Source organism: Capricornis sumatraensis, chromosome 13 (assembly GCF_032405125.1).
Source record: "Capricornis sumatraensis isolate serow.1 chromosome 13, serow.2, whole genome shotgun sequence".
Classification (NCBI taxonomy): domain Eukaryota; kingdom Metazoa; phylum Chordata; class Mammalia; order Artiodactyla; family Bovidae; genus Capricornis; species Capricornis sumatraensis.
In genome coordinates, this window is record NC_091081.1 from 55,109,984 (window position 1) to 55,129,087 (window position 19,104).

General features: G+C 38.9%; 1 protein-coding gene across 1 annotated transcript in view; it reads left to right on the forward strand.

Annotated features, from left to right (window-relative positions):
• The window catches only part of LAMA2 (laminin subunit alpha 2), a 674,179-nt gene that overhangs the window by 405,211 nt on the left and 249,864 nt on the right, over positions 1-19,104 (forward strand). The window contains exons 18-20 of the mRNA XM_068984950.1: positions 5,625-5,711; positions 11,322-11,533; positions 18,058-18,164. Of these exons, the coding sequence (XP_068841051.1) occupies positions 5,625-5,711; positions 11,322-11,533; positions 18,058-18,164 (406 nt within the window). The remainder of the gene's footprint in view (positions 1-5,624; positions 5,712-11,321; positions 11,534-18,057; positions 18,165-19,104) is intronic.

Genomic DNA, 19,104 nt, shown 5'->3' on the forward strand with positions numbered 1-19,104 from the left:
ACCAGGAGGAACAGAGCGGGAGCCAAAACTGGAGAGACTAATCTAGCCAGTAATCAGTTTCCTAAGTGTTCCCCACAGCCCAGAACACCCAGAGACATTCACAGAGTTAAGTAGAGAGGAGAAGAGGGAGGAAGGAGATAGAGGTGACCTGGGAGAGAAATGGGAGAGTCAAAAGGGGAGAGAGCAATCAAGCCAGTAATCACACCCCTAAGTGAAAATGGATACTGAAGATTAGATTCTTAAAGGTACAAAATTGATAACAAATACCAAAAACAAAGATTAAAAATCTAGAGTAGAGGTTAGACTCTCAAAAAATATATATATTAAAAATACAAAACAAAATCACAAAAATTATGAAATATATGAAATTTGCTTTAAAATAGGGTCTTTTTTTTGCAAGGTAATAGGTTATAAAAATAAAAATTAAAGGAGTGATAAAGAACTTAAATTATAAGAAAAATTTTAAAGTGATAATAGTAAAAATGTATCTGGGAATTTCTCTGGAGTTTTTGTGGGCAGTGTGGGATCAGTTCAGTTTCAGATAGTTCCTTGTTCCAGCTTTTACGTACGTGTTCTCACGGTCTGTAGGCCCCCTCCAATGCTTAGTCAGTGTTAACTACAGGGTGTTAATCTGTTGCACCTGTCACTTCCAGAGCGGTTCCCTCTTTGTTTATTTTGGCTTCCTCTGTTTCAGGTCTCTTCAGTGTCTAATTTCCACCCTGACACAAGGGGACAAATGTGGTCACTTATTTAGGCTCACTTGTTCAGTTGTGTTGTGGCGAGCAAGGGACCCTGCAAATAAATATCGCTGGTGTGTGTGGGGAGTGCTCGCATTATATAGACTACACTGGGTTAGCCCCCGCTCAGGGTGGTGTGTTCTTCCTGGGTCTACACTGCTCAGGCTCTAGGATGCTCTGCAAGGGGCACTGTCCAAAGAGAACCCTGCATTTCCTACATTACCCAGGTCTCCTGGTCACCTGAGCTGCGTGGACCTGGGAAGGGCACAAAACACAGGCCTGGCTGAGTCTATGCCCTTGCGGAGTACCTGAGAACCTGAGCGGCTTGAAAGTGAGAGTGAAGTCGCTCAGTCATGCCAAAGAGTCGGACACGACTAAGCAACTTCACTTTCACTTTCACTTTCAAGCCGCTCAGGTTCTCAGGTACTCTGCAAAGGCACAGACTCAGCTGGGCCTGTATTTTGTGCCCTTCCCAGGTCCGAGCAGCTCAGGTGACCAGGTGCTTGGCGAGTGCACTGTCCCAGGTGGGCTGTGCATCTTAATCACCTCCCTGGTCCCAGCTGCTCGGTTTCCCAGGTGTGCCGTGTGTCTCCTCTGGGGAGTTGATCTCAGGCTGTGACCTTCCTGGGAAATGGCAACTGTCCAGGGTCCCAGGAAGACATGGTTAGCAACTGGGAGCCTGCTCACAGTTTGGTGGAGGAGGCTGGTCTCTGGCACCAAGATTGCCCCTGCCCCTTGCCTTCTGGCTCTGGCTGTCACACACCTACCTCTCTGCCTCTGGGAGAGGCCTGTACACCATTGGCTAGCTCTCCTTTGGTATCCACGCACTCCTTTGTTCTGTGAGCAGACCAGGCTGTACCTTAGAGCCTTTTGTGGGAAAGATCTCTGTTTTTTTTTCCTCTCCGGTGATCTCACAGTTTGGGTTGCTGTCTCACATTAGCTCCCTCAGATTGTCCTCAGGGCACTGAGACCCAGTCCTTACCCTAAGCATCGATTACACAGCCCACCCCTCCTTGTCCAGCCCCCACTTGCTGGTGGCGGATACGAGCGTCTGAGCTACTTTGCTGGTGGTTGCGGTTACGAGCATGTTCTGTTTTTTGTGTTTTTTTTTTCTCTTGGTTATGTTGCCCTCTGAGACTCCAAAAACTGCCGTCAGACCCTCCTGTGAGAGGGTTTCCTACTGTTTGGAAACTTCTCTTCCTTCATGACTCCCTCCCCAGCACGGGTCTCAGTCTGTAGCTCTTTTGTCTCTCTTTTTGTCTTTATATTTTGTCCTACATCTTTTCAAAGAGAATGGGCTTCCTTTCTGGGTGCCTGGTGTCCTCCGCCAGCATTCAGGAGTTGTTTGGTGGAAGTTGTTCAGCATTCAAATGATCGTTTGATGAATTTGTGGGGGAGAAAGTGGTCTCCCTGTCCTATTCCTTTACCATCTTTGGACAGGAAAGCATGGTTTCCTTTCAATCATCATAGTCCCACATGGGTGGGAAACCTAGGGGTTTTTTTAGTTAAGAATTACTTTCTCTGTGGATGACAAGGCAATTAAATAATGCCAGTTTTAAAAGAAGGCATACATGCATTCTAGAGGTTTGTCAAAATCCAGTCCTCCTTTATGTCTGAAAACAATAGTAAATCACGGAGTGAGGAGTTAAAAAAATGTTTCTTTCCATTTTAACATGTGCCTCTTCTCTTCAATGCAGTCATATTCTTGCCAGGAAAATCCCCCTTGGCGTGCTCCCCTTGGTGTGCTCCCCCTTGGCGTGCTCCCCCTTGGTGTGCTCCCACAGGCTGCACTCTGAAAGATGAGTCTCCTCTCAGAGATCGCAGGCTGAGGATGGCTTGTTCTTCTGCTTGTAGCAGCCACCTTAATGTGACATCTTTAATTTGAGTAAGATTTGTATACTCAGGATGTATTGGACCAGATTTTTCCCCACTTACCTCAATAGATTCATGTAAAATGCTTCACTGAATTGAAAAAAATAATATTAATTTTTGTTGGGGTGTAGTTGATTTACACTGTTGTGTTAGTTTTGGTTGTACAGCAAAGTGAATCAGTTATGCATATTAATATATCCACTCTGTTTTTTAAGATTTCTTTCCCATGTAGGCCCTTACAGAGTACTGAATAGAATTCCCTGTGCTCTACAGTAGGTTCTTATTCCCAGGTAGCTCTAGTGCCACATGCAAGAGATACAGGTTCTATCCCTGATTCAGGAAGATCCTCTGGAGAAGAGCATGGCAATCCATTCCAGTAGTCTTGCCTGGAAAATTCCATGGACAGAGGAGTCTGGCAGGCTATAGTTCATGGGCCCACAAAGAGTCGGACACAGCTAAGTACACATAGATCCATGCTGTAGAATTTATATACAGTAGTATGTATATGTAACCCTAATCTTCCAATTTATCCCCCCCTTACACCCTGGTAACCAGCAGTTTATTTTCTACATCTGTGACTATACGTCTGTGGGTTTTTTTTGTAATGATAAAACTACTTGGTTCTAATAGCTTGCCACTATCAACAAATAAGAATTATTAAATCTTTAATCAAAAAATGGGGAGGTCTAAATAGACATTTATCTGAAGAAGACATACAGGTGACCAGTAGGCACCTGAAAAGATGTTCATTGCTAATTGTTAGAGAAATGAAAAGCAAAACCACAGTGAGTTATTGCTTCACACTGGTCAGAATGACTATCATCAAAAAGTCTACAAATAATAAATGCTGGAGAAGGTTTAGAGAAAAGGGGGAATCTTCTTACACTGCTGGTGGGAATCTAAATTGGTACATCCACTACAGAAAATAGTATGGAGGTTCCTTTAAAAACTGAAAATAGAGCTGCTGTATGATCCAGCAATTCTACTCTTGGACATATATCCAGAAAAAAAAACAAAAACTCTTAATTTGAAAAGATACATGTACCCCAGTGTTATAGCAGCACTATGTGAAATAGCCAAGACATAGAAACGACCCAAGTGCACATCAACAGACAATTGGTTTAAGATGTGGGGGCTTCCCAGGTGGCTCAGTGGTAAAGAATCCGCCTGCCAGTGCAGGAGACATGGGTTCAATCTCTGGGTTGGAAAGATCCCCTGGAGTAGGAAACAGCGACACTTTCCAGTATTCTTCCCTGGAAAATTCCATAAACAGAGAAGCCTGACAGACTGCAGTCCTTAGGGTTGCAAAGAGTCAAACACAACTGAGCATGCATACTCACACACATGGTGCATGTGTGTGTAAATATGTATATATATATATATATATATATATTTCTCAGCTACAAAAAGAATGAAATATTGCCATTTTCAGCACAATAGATAGACCTAGAGACTATCATACTAAATGACGTAAATCAGACAGAGAAAGACAAGTATTATATCACTTACATGTGGAATCCAAAAAAATACAAGTGAATGTATATATAGAATAAAAGCAGATGTAAAAAACAAATTTATAGTTAACAAAAGGGAAAGTGAGTAGATAAAGTGAGGGATAAATTAGTAATATGGGATTAACAGACACAAACTACTATACATAAAATAGGCAACAAGGACTTACTGTGTAACACAGGAAACTCTTCAATATCTTCTTATAACCTATAGTAGAGAATAATCTGAAAGATATATACATATAACTGAGTCATTTTGCTGTATACCCAAAATTAAAACAATATTTTAAATCAAGTATAGTTCAATTAAAAATAAATAATTAAATCTTTACAGGACTACCATGAGTTAAGCCACAGGGATAATATTAAAAAATAGTACCCATGATCTGATCTGCACAAAAGTTAAAAAAGTATTTAAAAGTCATGAAACTGTCAAGAGTAAAGTGAATTCAAAACTTGCAGTTAAATTTGTTATTCTTTCTTTAATTCATTTAACCATCAAGCAAGATTCCACTGAATTGTCCTGTCATATATAATGGAAAATAAATCTACTTAGGGAAAGCATGATGGGAGAAAGATTAATTGGGGGCATAGCCTTTTAAAATGGTTAAGTAGCAGAACTCACAGAATTCAAAACAGTTGATGGCTCTTCAGAGAGCCATTGTGTCACTCTTGAGATAAGGGTCTATGCGTGAAAAGTGTCTCTCACAAGACAAAGAAGTATGGCCAGAGTTGAGCATGTTGGTGAAGGCTAAAGCTAGCACATAATCACTCTGCTGATTCCTGACTTGGTATTCAACTCTGTTATTTCAGACCCCAAATAGAAATACATGCAGAGAGGCAAACTTTGGAACATAGAAGAAATATGAAATGGCAACATGGTTTTTGTTTGTTTGGAGTTGTTAGAAATTTAGGCAGAATATGCTTGATCTTATCTGAAAGCTTTTCCAAGAGTTCCATCTGTGTAAACAGCTGACCCACGAGTACACATGGGCAGTGGCCTGAACGCACACACACGCACGCACCCAGCCACCCCATGACAGCAGTACTGGGCAGAGGAGCCCCCCCACCACCGCTGCTTCCATGACCACATTCTGAGTTTTCCAAGATCTATAACAGGTTCCTTTGGGCTGCTTCAAATTCATCAGGATTTGGGTGGAGAGAAAACATGTGAGACTATGTTTTACCAGGCCTGAGGAATCCCTCAAGAGCAGCTGTAGGATCCCATTTGTTCCTGATGTTTGGGGATGCAGAACAGTCAAATATTAATTACTAACATGTTTCAGGAACACTTTTCCACTGGACTGTATTCACATCTGCAGAAATAGGTATATCATTTCATCCTTGACTTCCCAGACCCTAATCTCCATCTGTGAGATGAGAATGACTACCCTGTACCCTTTTGTCACAGCGATATTGAAAGAAGAGAAATGAAAATATTCTACTAATGACTTTGTGTATGTTTCTTCCTTGTCCTTGTTGTTCTCCAATGACATCAACATAGCTTTAGCCCGACATGCCATTTGGACCAAAGTCTTGGCTTGATCTGTGATGAATGCCCTGTTGGGTACTCAGGACAACGCTGTGAGAGGTAAGCACGTACTCAACTGTCTTTCACTGTGATTTCCACCTTGGGAGTTATAAAACCACAGGCATCATAATCTTTTGCACTGCCCTAGAAAAGCTACCACACTTGGTGAGTTGAAATAAAGTTTCTTACCACACTTGTCAAACAAATGCATTATATTCTTATAGTTTATTTATTCTCTAGAAATTGCTCCATAAATCTCCATTCACTCAGAGAATGTTTGATTAATGTTTTAATCTTAAAGGTTAAGCATTAACCTGCAATCTTTCTAGAAAGTATCGCTCAAGTGGAAAGTCATGCACTTTAAGATTTATCTTGCTGTCTACATTGGCAACATTTATTTTTCATAATTAGCTTTTTGTCCTTAAAATGTAGTTTAAGTGTGTAGTTCATAGTTCAGCAAGTGGTCCATAATTCACCTTAAATATATTTGAAAATTGAAACCAAATGTAATATATTATCATGATTTATATGACCATCTAATTGTTTCTAAGTCAATATTTTAATTCCTGTTAATTTTACTAGGTTGTTTTGCATTGGATCCAGGATATTATTTTATGTAACTTGAATGATTATTTTTTCTCCTAAAATCTTTCCAAGGAAAAGGTTCTTCTGTATTTCAGGTTCACTGAAAATGGAACAAAGTTCTCCCATGATATTGTTGACCAGCACAACTCTCTGGTTGTAGCATTGAAAACAGTCCCTTTTGCTGCCATTATTAGAGATTAGGCAAGGGTGGAAGTAGAGGGAGGGGTAGAGGAAATGACCTGCTTTCACCCAGCATCACCAAGGTAAACACCACAGAAGGCTGTTTCTGCCTATCCTTTCCTGTCCTCTTGGCAGCCATCAGGTCTGTTTCAACCAGATTGCATAAAGTTAGTGAAGCAAGGGCCAATCACCCAGAGAGAATTCAGCCAGCAGCTAGCAGTCTGTGAACAAAGTGCCAATGGCTCTGAGCAGCAACAAGTACTGTTTGCGAGTATGGCAGCGTTTGTAAATTCGTAATGGAGGAACAGAGCTGAAATAAAGAGGATTCAGTTTTAATCGAGAAACTGGAAGTCTTTGATTGTGCTTTTTTTTTTTTTTAAAGGGGGGGCACATGCATATTACTTACTGTAACAGCAGAGCATACCATTGCCTGGACAGATTTACATCAAATGCCTAACCCCTCTGGCTCACTACAGGCAACCTTTTTTGTTTTTTTGTCTTTTTTTTAGCAACTGGAAAATGACAGCTGTGCTGTCACACAAGGCCATTTAATCCACTAATCTAGGTGAGCTTAGTCTCTGATGTATTTGTACTGCTCTGCTCCATAATATGTATTTTCTACATGTTAGTGGTTTCTGAGCCACCTACAATTTAAACTCCTACATTTTATTTAATAAACATTTGTTTATCAGCTATTATGTGCTGAGCACAGGGCTAAACTAAACATAGGCTATAAGAAGATGTATCCTACCATCCTTGCCCTCAAGCAGCTCACATTTTTAATGTGAGTAAGAATAGTTGAATGTATTCTGGAGAACATTCTAGTCTGAATAATAAAATTTACCTAGGAAAGAGATGCTTGAAAGAAAGGATGATTTCCTTTCTAAATTCTATTACTTTGATTCAAAAGAAGAGAGAAACATGCATAGACAGCTTATCATATGGCATATCTTGCCTTTAACTCAAGTTTTTCAAATATAGTCTTAAACTATTATTATATGAAATATGTGAAATTTTTCTAGCCAAAATTTGGATTAGGGCTTTCCAGGAATATTTAGTCTATCGTTCCTCTGTATGAGCCAAAAAGTATATTTGTGTGCATTGCATGCTCAGTCATGTCCGACTCTTTCTGACCCATGGACTGTAGCCCACCAAGCTCCTCTGTCCATGGGATTTTTTGTGGTGAGAATACTAGAGTGGGTTGCCAATTCCTACTCCAGGGGATCTTCCTGACCCAGAGGACTTAAAGATCAAACCTGTGTCTCCTGCTTCTCCTGTAGTGACAGGTGGATTCTTTAGCTCTGAGCCGCCTGGGAGATCCAAAATATTAGAAACATTTTGGCAGATGTGCCAGCTGAAGTAGATGTGAGAGAGAATAAGGGTCAGGGAAGGAAAGAGATGTGGGTTGCACTGAAAATTTTGTAATCAAAACTATTCTGGGAGTGATTAGAGTAATCAGTTATGCACATCATTTACACGAAATCAGCGTTGAAAAACTGAAGCTGTGTTTCACAAGCTTCTTGTTCTTGGAATAGAGTTCTATGATCATGGAAGTCTGGGAAGCATCTATTAGCTTGTCAAAAGTTCTGACCAGTCCTGGAGTGAAAAACATCTCTTCAGTTTGTTTAACTCAGCATTTTCTAATCTTAGGTGACCATAAATCCCCTAGTTTTATGATATAGCTAGAATGCATCTCAGACTATAGCTCAGATAGATGGGAATTATAACTTTATATTTTTATCTCAGTTTCAGTTCTACTTTGAGATCAAATTCTTTATTAGTAAGAGCTGTGAGAGCTTGGACATATAATCTTAGTCAAGTATCCTTTAAACTTAAACCCAATGTTATGTGTCACTTATGTTCAAATGTTAAAAATTTGTTTTAACGTTTTTCTTCTCTTCTCTCCTACTTTCCACCTCTAGCTTTGGTTAGAACCAAAGTCTAACAGGCTTACTTAGTACCAAGAGGCTTGAATGCTTGTGTGTGTGTGTGTGTGTGTGTGTGTGTGTGTGAGTGAGCAAGCGAGAGAGAGAGACTGCATTTGGGGCAACGGACATATATTGGGGTCAGTCTGTCCTGAGTAATTCATCTAAGCACATCTCTGCTGACCTCCTTCTGTTTACTGCCCACCTGATTGCCTCTCCCCCCAAGTCCAGTAACTCTCTCCACTACTTTCCTATCACCTGTGGGAGCACAGGACGCATACTGCTGTGTACTTTCTACACTGGGACCCACCAACATTCCTGCTCTCATCATTTCTCCTCCATTCACCTTTCTAATCCATCCCTTTCCTGTTTGGGCCTACATTGCAGAAAAGAGTTGCCACATTCATAGAAATGGTGATTTTAAAAGCCAAAGTCCGAAAGATTCCAATATTTCTGCTTTCCTTCCCGTCAGATCCCTTTACTCAGTCATGCAGCCCAGGTGGCCTTGCTGCTTGAATTGAGGGAATGGAGAAAAATCGTGACCAAGAGGATGGCAAAACAAAATATGACAAAATGTGAACTGATAGTCTGTCACCTATAAGACGCTAGTTACAGTTTTCAGAAACTTCTGCTTGGGGCCAGAGTACTCATACTTTGAGATATTACTGCCTTCCTCTGACTAGGGAATGTTTTAAACAAAAGTAAAAGAAGAGAACCAAGGGTGAAGGAACTGGGTATTCATCATGGCACTTTGCTGAGATTCTAGGCTTTTATTGTCTGGACAAGAGGAGAAAATACAGAAAATCAAGGAGACAGTGTTTTGATGGTCAAAAAAGGATGACTGTCAGAGCATCAAGAGGAATTAAAAAGAACATGGAGGGAAAAAAAGTGAGCTAAATGCTGATGACACTGGCTCTACTTTTTAATTTCTGTTGAAACATTTCTGTAAATCTCATAAGAATACTATTCTATGTATGAAAATGCACACACACACACACGCGTGTAATATAATCTGAATGCTCACTTTCAGTGAAGTGGCATATGAAATGATGTATCACGTATGTTCAGTAAGTCTCCTTACATATCCTACAACAAAAAGACAGATGTTTCTTCAGTGATTCTATTTAATTGTAGTTATTTTCTTGTGGATTGAGTTGGTTTTTAAAATTATTATTGTGGGAGAATTTCAGACTGATTAATTGGTGTCTGTTTAAAAAAATTTCCAGACCTTGTTATATAATGCCATCTCTCCTGAGGGCAGCAGGTCAAAAAAGTGAGCTGAAAATAATGGGGTTCTGTTGTCTGTGATAATGATCATTGTGTATTGCTATTCTAGTGGAGCAAAGTCACTCTCTTAATGGTAAACAAAATGAGATGTGAATATATGTGGATGTGATCATGAGCTCTGAATATCAAGTAAGGCAAGAATTGGGTTAAAATTTAAAAGGATTTTCTTGTTATCTTTACTGAATACCACTCCTTAAGGGATTGGGGGGGTGGTGGATTTTATGCACTGAAATATTAGTTCAATTTTACAATAAAGAATTAATAAGCAATTGTATTTGGAGGTGGCAGTATTCTTCCAAGCAATATTTATATCATGACTTTCACAATTCATAAAATATTTTGTTAAAACTAGTAATCTTATTAAAATGTATGATAAATGTTTAATTCTACAAGCTTATTATGGCACCTGTAAATTTTCTAGAAAACTTTGACTAATCAATGTAGCTTACTTACAAAATTAATAACTTTCTCCCACAATCATATTATTAAAGTGTCCTTATATGATGTGCTGGATTTAAACCATTTCTGTTTCTATAGTAGAGAGGATTTTTCTGTACACAGTGACTTTTATATCTGTAAGTAAGTGAGCATAAACACAGTGTATTATTGAAATATATTTTCCCACGTTGTTTTTATTCCCCTTCAATTTTGACCCTTGCTGTAAAGGACTTTCTGTTTTGCTAAGATGGCACAGATAACAGAGCTAGCTTGACCATAAAAGTTCAGAGGCACTGTTTCAGGTCTCCTTTGGCAAGTAAAGTTTAATATGCAACATGAGCAAATGTAACTGAAAGAGAAGACAGAGTAGATTACAAATAGGTGCTTCCCATAAAGGTGTATCTGTGCATTTGTAACATTAAGTAACATTTTAAAACAAAACATATGGTTAAAGGGAAATCTGATACAAAATTTAAAACAATTTCTCCCATGCCTCCTAAATAAATGAATTTTTATTTTTCCAATAAATATGTAAAGTAGTATTTAGTCCTTAAAAAAAAAAAAAGAACTAGAGTTTGCTAATGAGAGATGTGGGGACAATTAAGCCTCACGTTATGGCATTTTACCATAATATGCAGCATGCCTGCTTCTCCTTGGTAAAGACTCTTCAATGGAAATCTGTTTCTGTATGGATATGCAAATATATAAAAGCCTATGCAGAGATACGGCCCCCACACAAATAATGAGACTCTTTCGATTTTCTATTTAATACATTCTGAATTCTTTACTACTGTACTTCCTTGTGAGCCTGTTTCCTCATAACAAACTCTTGCTGCAACAACAACAAAAAATGTGAACCTTACATATTTGTACAGAAAACAACCAATTGGAGTAGATACATACGATGTGTTGTACTACAAAGGCTTTCCAACGTGTACCTGGATCCCTCCGGAGTGCCAGCAGCAGATTTCTTATTATGCTTTGGTCTCATCTTCACTGTCAGTGACGAGGTGTTTTTTTTTTCCCCCCCTCTGGCTGAAATCTAATTACTAGTGAAGCTGGCAGGATTTCATCTTGTATCTACACTGCAGTAACAGATAACATTCTTTTAATCACCTTGCATTTGAGAAAAGGAGCACTTAAAGGGAAAACATATCCTGGGAGAGAAATAGAATAAAATAAATACATAAACATTGCCCCCAGTGGGTTTCATGGGTTCCTCCCAAATACTCACTGATGAAATTTTTCACCTTAGGTGTGCGGAAGGCTATTTTGGACAACCTGCTGTACCTGGAGGATCGTGTCAGCCATGCCAATGCAATGACAACCTTGACTTCTCCATTCCTGGCAGCTGTGACAGCTTGTCTGGCTCCTGTCTGATATGTAAGCCAGGTACAACAGGCCGGTACTGTGAGCTCTGTGCTGATGGATATTTTGGAGACGCAGTTGATGCAAAGAACTGTCAGCGTAAGTTGTGAACTATTGATGCCCCTGACAGAATTGATGCATTGCTCCTCAAAGTAGCTGATGAGTTCTTGAGTGGGGATTGGCGAGTAGGAAATTACCTGTAATACATGTAAAATAGATACCCAGCCTATACACAGAGTCTGAATATTCTAATACATTTCCTTTGTACCAATAGATTAAATCCTCTCAAAATTGCTGTGTTGTTCAAGTATCATTGTTTTTCAAATGATACACATATTTTTGTTTACACATGGATAAAGACTTAAGTAAATTTTTGTCTATGACAGGAAAGAAGAATTTGAAAATTAGGCCCTGTTTATCCGTATTGTTTATCTCAATTCTAATCATTTTCTTGAAATACATTGATCTGCCCATATTATTTCATTAGTATCTGTCAGTAGGTTTTAATCTGTTATGCTTTCGTATGTAAACTTTACATTCTTGTGTTTCACAATAGGTGAAATATACTGCCAGTATTCTTACACACTAGCATTTGTAACTGTTCAGTGATTAACCATCAGCTGAAGACTACTCATAGAATGCCATTTCTGTATTTTACTTCCACAAAATCAGCTATTGTAGGACTTTATTCATATTAGTACATTCCTACCCTTGTCTTGAAATTCTCAACTATTTCTTTTGGTATTGCATAAAATTTTAGTGGTAACATGCTAGAGAGATCTCATTGTGGAGAGTCAAATGGACGGAGCATCCTTGTTAGATCAGCTTAGAGCTGGACACTGCCATAATCAACTTCACCTACTGCGATAATCCTCAGGAAGAGCAGGTTATGATACCAGCTTAACAATTCACTTCTGCTGACTTCATTATATAGGAAGGGATTCTTCTAGCCATTGAGTTGGGTCCCAGGACCTGAAGCTTTACAGAAGCCACTGGTAATATTGTGCCTGTTACATCTCTGCTATAAATACCAGTGACCTGCTAGGGTCCCCCACTTCAAGAAGAAATGGGTCTTTCTCCTCACAGGTTTGGAAGATGAGGGCCAACGTTTTGTCATTTAAACACAACAATTTGTTGAATCAAACACAACCCACTCTCTGGAATAGTCAACAGCTATTAATATCACCTGTAAATTGTCACGTTTTTTCAGCAAAATTTCCAACAGGCTCAGAAGCACCTTTAAACACTGGGTTTATGGCATCTGTGTAAAATCATAAGGTGCTCAAGAAACTCTCCAGTTCAAGCATATCATCTAGGATCTATATTTTCTACCAGTGTGACTCTGGGCAAGACATTTGAGCTCACTGAGATTCAGTTTCATTTACATAAAGCATTCTAATTTTCTATGGGAATTAAAGGATCTAACACATGAAACTGTCTAGTGAGCTGCCTGGGGTATTCTCACCTGTTGGCTCCTTTGTAGAGATGCTGACAGTAGTTGTGACTATTTATGGCTCTCCAATTCTAGAGCTGTGTTATTCACTGAATGACCTCATTTTATATCTTCCAATAACCCCTTCTATAAACCTGAAGAGACAGTTCCACTCTTGACTGTGGTGAATTCAGAATCTGCGGCATGAAGTTTTAAGAACACAGAGAAGAACATAGTATAAAATCATTTTTGAATCATCACCAATTTTTTTATTACTTGCCATGAAGTATAGATATGATTATGTTTTTGCTGCTCCTTAGCATATGGCAACCCACTCCAGTACTCTTGCCTGGAAAATCCCACAGACAGAGGAGCCTGGTAGGCTTCAGTCCATGGGGTTGTGAAGAGTCGGACACGACTGAGCAACTTCACATTTACTTTTCATTTTCATGTATTGGAGAAGGAAATGGAAACCCACTCAGGTATTCTTGCCTGGAGAATCCCAGGGATGGCGGAGCCTGGTGGGCTGCCGTCTGTGGGGTCACACAGAGTCGGACACAACTGAAGCAACTTAGCAGAAGCAGCAGCAGCAGCATATAAAAATATCAGCAACTTGCTTATTATCTATTTCATGACTTTTCATATAAATAAAGCTCCTCTATGCATTATTAGTAAACCTTACAAAAAGAAAATTCATAATAAACTATTATTTTAGTTGCCTCTGGATCTGTTCATAAAAAGTACACCTCTACAAATTTGCCCTTTAAATTTACATATATTGTTTGTGTCATACATTTCATTTAAAAATTACACTAAAATTCTCCATTGCTTTATTTTTTTAATTATTTTAATTGGAGGATAATTACTTTACAGTATTGGGGTGGTTTTTGCCATTCATCAGCATGAATTGGCCATAGGCATACTGTCCCCCCATTCTGAGCCCCCCCTCCCCACCCTATCCCTCTAGGTTGTCCCAGAACACTAGCTTTATTGCTTTATTTTTTAAATGACTTTGTAGTAAATTTAATCATTAAGTGTTCTCTACTCTAATAAAAAAGTGACTTAAATTATAAGGTATTTTATTTTTAAAATTGATATATTATGTGTGTACATATATATGTATATATGAAACATGTAAAAAAATTAGAAGTATATATAAAAATTCTCAGGATTACCCTGGTAGCTCAGACAACAAAGAGTCTGCCTGCAATGCAGGAGACCTGAGTTTGATCCCTGGGTCGGGAAGATCCCCTGGAGGAGAGCATGGCAACCCACTCCAGTATTCTTGCCTGGAGAATCGCCATGGACAGAGGAGCCTCAGGGGCTAGTCCATGGAGTTGCAGAGTTGGACACAACTGAGCAACTTCCTCTTTCTTTCTTTCTATAATAATTGTAGTAGTCAAATGAAATGGATATTTAAAGAAAATATATCCTTCAGGCTCTTCTTACAATGCCAGCTATACACCATGCTGTACTTAGTTACCCAGTCATGTCCAACTCTTTAGGACCCCATGGACTGTAGCCCAACTCGCTCCTCTGCCCATGGGGTTTCTCCAGGCAAGAATACTGGAATGGGTTGCCATGCCCTCCCCCAGAGGATCTTCCAAGCCCAGGGATTGAACCGAGGTCTCCTGCATTTCAGGCCATTTCTGTACCATCTGAACCACCAGGAAAGCCCACAGACTATCTTTAGGCTACTACCTGAGGAAGATAACTGGCTGGGGACAGTTTTTTAATGACCACCCAACTAAATCAGGTTAGCAGACACTGAAGGCCAAGCTACTGGAAGAATAATCAAGCAATTTTTAAGAAAGCAATTAACTAAGTAGCACCTCTAGTCAGAGGAATAGAAAAATAGCATATGCTGATGGAGTAGCTGTTTATAATGTATTTATAAGTTATACTGAAGTTGAAGTATTCAGAGATAAGAAATATTGTACGAAATTTACCAAATCTATGAATAATCTATATGTCTGTGTCATCTCCCACTCACATTTTTATTCTGGTATCAGTGCAATTATATGTACTGTTAAAAATACACTTGCAGAGTACAGAGTGAACCATTAATTGCCATTCTATTTGTGAAAAAGCCTCTTAATTTTTAGACTGATTTATTATATGTTCCAGAATAACATCAGACAACTTCATAACAGAAAATGATAAAAGATTACTGAAATAAAATACATTTATATTGTTGGAGTTAGTATATAAGTTGTAAAACAAATGTGACTTTAAAAAATTATATTGCTATACTGCTAATACTTTTGAAAAAATTTTGTCTTATATACATTTTATTCAATATGTTTTTGTACATTTAAGGTGTACAACCTTTTTGATAAATTTATATATTGTAATGTAGTTGCCATTGTAGCAATATTTACCCTGTTACATAATTATAGTACAATATTTTTTCTATGTTCATTATAGCTGTGCATTAGATCACTATATCTTATTTACTACTTGTTGCAAGTTTGTACCCTTAACATCAATTTTACCCCTCCACCCCTCCCCATCCAATGGTAACCATCATTTCACACTGTTTTTTTATGAGTTTGACTTATTTAGATTCCACATATAAGTGATATCATGTAATATTTATCTTTCTCTTTCTGATTTATCTGACTTAGACTAATATGCTCAAGGCTTATCCAAATAGCAGGATAGCCTCCTTTTTCATGGCTGAATACTATTTGTGTGTGTGTGTGTGTGTGTGTGTGTGCACATGGGTGTGCATGCACATGCTTTGTTATTCAGTCACATCTGACTCTGGTGACTCTTTGAACTATAGCCTGCCAGGCTCCTCTGTCCATGAGATTTTTTCTAGGCTAGACTACTAAAGTGGATTGCCGTTTCCTTCTCCAGGGGATCTTCCTGACTCAGGGATTGTACCTATGTCTCCTGTCTCTCCTTAACTGGCTGGTGCATTCTTTACCACTGAGCCACCTGGGAATCCCTCTATTGCCAGGAGCCAGCACGGGAGATCCCACCCATGACAAGGTCATGCGAAGGAGACCTGACAAGCAAGGCTTCAGGACTCAAGGGACTCCCTGGACCAATCCCACCCATGACAAGGTCATGTGGAAGAGACCTGATGAGCAGGGTGAATCAGGACTCAAGGGACCCCCTGGACTTGCTTGAGCATCTACCCCAAAACCAGAATCTGTCTGTCTTACTATTTTATGCCTTTCACCAACTCTTCTGAAATTAACAGGGGGCTATCCCCAACCACCTTTCTCTGGAAAAAGTCAATTTAGGGCTCTAGCTAATAAGTCTCCTGGGCATGGTAGGAGTGTTTCAATTCAAACCCCTCTGATGGCTTTCTAGTTTGCCTGACAGGTTTATACAGACTCTTACAGCTACGCATGTGATTGTTCACAGCCTCCCAACTGTGAGAGGCACGGGAAGCCTAAAGCATTCTAAAAATATAGGGCCTTTAGAGGAATGAAAAATGATTAGAATAGTACTGGTAAAGGGCTTCATTATTGGGCCAATGCTTGCTGCCAAGTTCCCATATCCCTTATCCCTTGTGCACCTAGGAGTGCATTAGTTAACATAGTTGAAATGTAAGAAAAACAAGTAGTAGCCTTGGAATTAACCACATCAGACCTTTGAGCTAATAAGTTATTTCTTTGTTGTAACCCACTGCACCTTTGCTCCATAAGAATGTAACTCTGTTTAGTACTTTCTGAGGGTGACACAGATTAGAAATATAAAGAAAAAGCACTTCAAGGGAAAACACGTTTTTTTGGTTGATCAACATTTATCAAGAAAAGAGCCATAAAATGTTAACAGGCCTCCTGGCCCGAAAATAATGTACATAACATGAGACTCTTGTTTATGAAAAGGCATACAGAAAAAAATCCTGGTTTTGATAAGGGCAAAACTGCTGGAGTGTTTGGTTGGATTCTGCATGACCTTGCATCTTTCATTTCCCTCTATGTACAAGTGAGGGTATAAAAGCTCCTTTTGAAAATAAAGTTGCGGGCCTCACTCACCAAAGCTTGGTCACCCGGTGTCATTCTTTCATTCCTTTCACCAATGCCGTCCATCCTGAGGGTATCCCTGGACTCTGCTGAGGCTGGCCCCTGGCACTCCATTGTGTATACACCACATCTTTTTATCCACTTATCTATTGATGAGCATTTAGTTTGTTTCCATACCTTGGCTATTGTGAATAATGTTGTAATAAGCATGAAAGAGCATGTGTCTGTTCAAAATACTGTTTACATTTCCTTTATGTATATATCCTGAAATGAAATCACTGGAATGTGTATAGTAGTCCTATTTTTAATTTTTTGAGAAACATCTGTATTGTTTTCCGTAGTGGTTGGACCCATTTACATTCCCATCAGTGGTGTATAAGGGCTCCCTTTTTCACCACATTCTCACCAACGCTTACTGTCTCTTGTCTTCTTGATGGCAGCCATTTAAACAGATGTAAGGTAGCTCATTGTGGTTTTGATGTACAATTTCCTAATGATTAGTGATGTTGAGCATCTTTTCATGGCCTGTTTGTCACTTTGATGTCCTCTTTGGAAACATGTCTACTTAGTTCTTCTGCCTTATATACTTTTCTAATCTTAAATAATTTTCAGATTTATATATTTATTTTATATTTCATCTAAAGCTCATTTTTGAAATTAACACAAAAATTGGCATATAGTAAATAATCATTTGGAAATAATAATGTTGCTTCATTAATGGTAGCATTAATATTATTCGATGGGTGCTATTAATTTTGTTAATTTCTCAAAAGTATTTCAGCTCTAGAGTCAGTATTACTTATATGGAGATTATAGTATTTTCTACATTACCCCAGTGCATCTATGAACAAGCAAAACAGCTGGAGGAGTGATGGAAAGAACATTTTACCTGAAATCTGCTAAATCACCTACTAATCATGTGGCCTTGTCTGACTTTGAATTTCAGTGTCTTCATTCTTATAACTGGAGTAATAATGGTGACAACAGTATTTTTATAACTTGCCAGGAACTGTGCTGTTGCTTTACGTAATTCATCTGTACAGCTTACAGAGTTGCTGTAAAGATCAGATGATATAATGCCTAACAGAACACTTAGCAATCAGAAAGCATTCTATTCGAAAACTTTGTGACCAGTGTTCCATTATTGAATAACCTCCAAAGACTATTAGAATACATTTCCCAACCACAGATCTCTCCTCTCTTTGCAGCTTGTCACTGTAATGCCAACGGCTCCTTCTCTGAGGTTTGCCATCCTCAGACGGGACAGTGTGAATGCAAACCTAACGTGCAGGGGCGTCGGTGTGACGAATGTAAGGTAAGAAGTTGGAGCTGACTGGTGTATTACCTCTTCCTTCAAACTTTTCATTGGCTTTCAGAAATGACCTATACCTGAGTATATTAAAAGACAAGTTTCAAGAATATCTCATTGTACATGTAAAATTACTGTGATCATTGAAATTAAAAAGAAAATAGAACATTTGCCATACACTAGCATTTGACCCTCAACCTATTGACACATTTCCTTGGTAGTGAATTTATGCAGTATTTAATTTAGATGTTTCTGAAGCCACATACCAATTTAATCCCTGTCTTTGGTGAGTCACATACTCTTTCCTTTGCCTTTATGTTTTTGGCAGGAGAAAAAAATGTCATACCCTTTGCTTATCAAGCACTGTGTTCTAGTTCCATCATTTAAAGTTCCAGTGAGCATTCTGCTCAACAGAAGTTTTCAGTATAGAAGCAAATCAAAGGATTTTTTAGATACAATTTTGCTAAAATGAAACAAAAATCAGAATACGTTCCTCTCTTTTCCTGGATACATTACCTTGCCTTCAGTATGCTGAGCACTTTGAGATTCCTCCATGAGAGAACATGGATTTGCACTATTTCTTTCACATAAATAGGTAATTTATCATGATAAACACTGTTGAGCAGAACCAAGCATTTCTCAGATGCTAAATTGGCCATTCTGTAGGAGGTTTAAAAATATTTGTTTCTATCTCTTGAATAACATGTATGCTCTCTTTTTGTTTTTATTTTTCCATTGGCTTTTAAAGCCCACTATGTGGTGGGACCCAAAGAAGCGATTCTGTGTGTCCTGTGGATGCAGTCCCATGGGCTCTGTGACACCATGGTGTGACATTACAGGAAGATGTGTCTGTAAATCAGGCTTCGTAGGGAAACGATGCAGCCTCAGCAGGCAGGTGCACCGACAGGAGGAACAGCCACAGAGAGCGCAGTGGGTGCTGGGGTCT